Below are 2,724 nucleotides of genomic sequence, written 5' to 3' on the forward strand. Positions count from 1 at the left end.
TATATATCCTGTAGATCTGTGTTTGAAGAGTTAATCAAGGCCTTTACTTTAGTCTTCTCTCTTGGTGTTTTCTCACTTGCACTGCATTTCAAGCTTAATAATTGTTTTAATTTCTGTGTACTTTGGAGATTATTTTTTATGCTATAGTAAAGAAGAAAAAGAAAAAGTAGAAGAGAAATATAGGAACTGTAAAGAGAGAAACTGATAGAAATTAGACAACATGTGAAATGTGCACCAATAGCAGACAGGACAACACACCCAACATAATATATAGTGCATAATATTTTATTTTCTAAGCAAAACCAGCTATTCATACTGATATGTTTATTTTTTGGTCCTAATTACTAAACTGATCTATTGAAGTCAAATTGAGATGTACTTTAAGTATCAAAAGTATACGTATTTTCAACAGAATTTGATAGGTGGCAACTGTTGAAATTATCATTTAAATTAACATTTTAAAGAAAAGGTTGTGATTAATTTCAGCATTCCAATACCAAGATGAATATTCAATATTCTTCTGATTTGGGAATTTCAATGAAAAAGGATGTTGTCTGGAATAAGATTTTACAACAAATTTTATATAATTCTAAAAGAGATTTTTTTACTTTTTTTATTTATTCTTTTGGTGGGGGGGTTACCCAATTTTAAGACTGTTCTCTTTTTTCCCCCTTCTCTTTATGTAATTTTGTTCACCATTGAAAGGTGAGGCAAAGTATGTTTTCTACGGAGCCCGCGAGGGGACACTGAATATTTCTTTTCTTTTGCGTTCCCACGCAATACCTTTTGCGTTCCCTCGCAAAAGTAGTTTAACACTGTTGTGCCTGCCGGTTTATTAACAAACTCACATGTTCACCATTAGCGAGTTAGCCTACTGCTTTAATTCAGCTTCAGAATGAATATATCACACAGCCACACATGGAAGTATGTCATATGCCGATATTTGAACACAGTGCAGCCACGCAACATCAATGTCAATTTCACGAACTGTGGCGACACATCCTGTTTTGGTAACCAGATATTTCAAAATAAAAGTCTGATTCAATTCAGTTAATATACAAAACAATTTTTTGCGTGGGAATGGAAAACAATATTGCGAGGTAACGCAAAAGTATTGCGAGGGAATGCAAAAGAAAAAAATATCCCCCCATGCCCCCTCGCGGGCTCCATAGTTTTCCCCTTGCCTGTGTGTGCAAATAAAATATTTCAAGAACCTGTGGGGTTAAAAAGTATTTGGAGCCAACCCAATTCAAGATGGCCACCAGTGCCAACTGATCTTAGAAAATAGGGAAATGTGAGTAATTCAGTCCCTTTAACGGATGTTGTGCTACAGTTGGGGGAATTGTGACTAACAATCATTAACTACACATACATTTCAAGTGTTGCTCTTTGATTTTGCACCATTCCCATTCTGGTAAAAATGACACCATCACATTTTATTATTATTTCAGGTCAGACCAGTGTTGCAAATAAAAGTGTGAACTTCTAAGAACAAAGCTTAGAAGAAGATATTTAGTTTAATTCAAACAAAGGTGGATTCAACTTCTACATTTACCTGGTGAAGGTAGTTCAGTGTCCATGTCCAGGATGGTGCTCACAGTTGTGATCTCAGCTTCAGGTTCAGGTGTGTGTGTCTGTGTGTGCGGCGCCTCAGACGCTGAGTCTGTCGAAGGAGGCTGACTTGGCCGGCCTGACTCTACAGCCGATTCTGGAGACTTTACTCTCATCGGAAATCTTTTGCTTTGATGCTCCAATGGTTGACTTTCAGAAAGTGAGCTGACACTGAGTCCTCTGCCCAGGAGAGGGAGCAGGTTCTGGGGTAGAGCAGAGGGCATAATCTCCTTCTTTCTGGACCAAAGTCGTCCTTTTTGAGCCAGAACTGAGCGGAGCAGACTTCCTGTTGCAACGCTGGCACTTTGCCCCTTAGTGCTGCCTTCACTGGTGCTACCAGGTGCTTCCACCAGAGACTGAGCTGAGGGGGAAACTTCTTCATCTGAGAACGGAAAACAAGGGATGAACGTCACAAGTGGCAAAAGAAGAATAAAAATGAAAGGAAAAGAAAAGAAAATGTCCAATTCATTAAAAAAAACAGCATGAACACTGAGTACTGAGTGACTTATGTAAAATTTGCTGAAGAAGCTAAAATTGAGTGTTAAAGATAAAAAGACAAAGAACATTAAAAGCTAGAAAAAAAGACAAATACTATTCAAAAGCCACAAATAGCCAAACGCTAACCAAAACTCTGATAAGGTGATGTAGATGCTTAAACAAAAAAAGAAAAATGTACCAGACATTTTAGATAGCAAAAGTGTAGCTAAAAGGTAAAAGTAACAAAAGGCCAGCTAAAAGAATATAAAAGCTAGTATGTCCATCCGTTTTCTTCCACTTATCCGGGGTCGGGTCTCAGGGGCAGCAGCCTACGCAGAGAGACCCAGACTTCCCTCTCCCCACTTGGGCCAGCTCGTCCGGGGGAATCTTCAGACGTTTCATGGTTGGCTTCAAGATAATCTTTTGTCAATTAATGTTAAAAAACTGTGTGCATGTATTTTTCCTCACCCAGGAGACATTTCAATATAACAAATCAACTCACTTTTTTAAACAAACCCCTTGATATTGTCACTACCTACAAATATCTTGGAATTACTTTGGATTCTCATTTGACTTACTGTGATCATGTACAAGTCTTAAAGGTGCATATGTAACTTTTCTAAAAATATATTTTTA

General features: G+C 37.7%; 1 protein-coding gene across 1 annotated transcript in view; it reads right to left on the reverse strand.

Moving 5' to 3' along the window:
- The window catches only part of sez6l (seizure related 6 homolog (mouse)-like), a gene marked incomplete at its 5' end in the record, with an annotated part of 34,563 nt that extends 32,570 nt beyond the window's left edge, over nt 1–1,993 (reverse strand). Inside the window, 1 exon segment of the mRNA XM_014020570.1 lies at nt 1,556–1,993. Coding sequence (XP_013876024.1) covers nt 1,556–1,993 — 438 coding nt within the window.
- Nucleotides 1,994–2,724: the final 731 nt, after the last annotated feature.

The sequence above is a fragment of the Austrofundulus limnaeus genome, unplaced genomic scaffold (genome assembly GCF_001266775.1).
Source record: "Austrofundulus limnaeus strain Quisiro unplaced genomic scaffold, Austrofundulus_limnaeus-1.0 Scaffold258, whole genome shotgun sequence".
Classification (NCBI taxonomy): domain Eukaryota; kingdom Metazoa; phylum Chordata; class Actinopteri; order Cyprinodontiformes; family Rivulidae; genus Austrofundulus; species Austrofundulus limnaeus.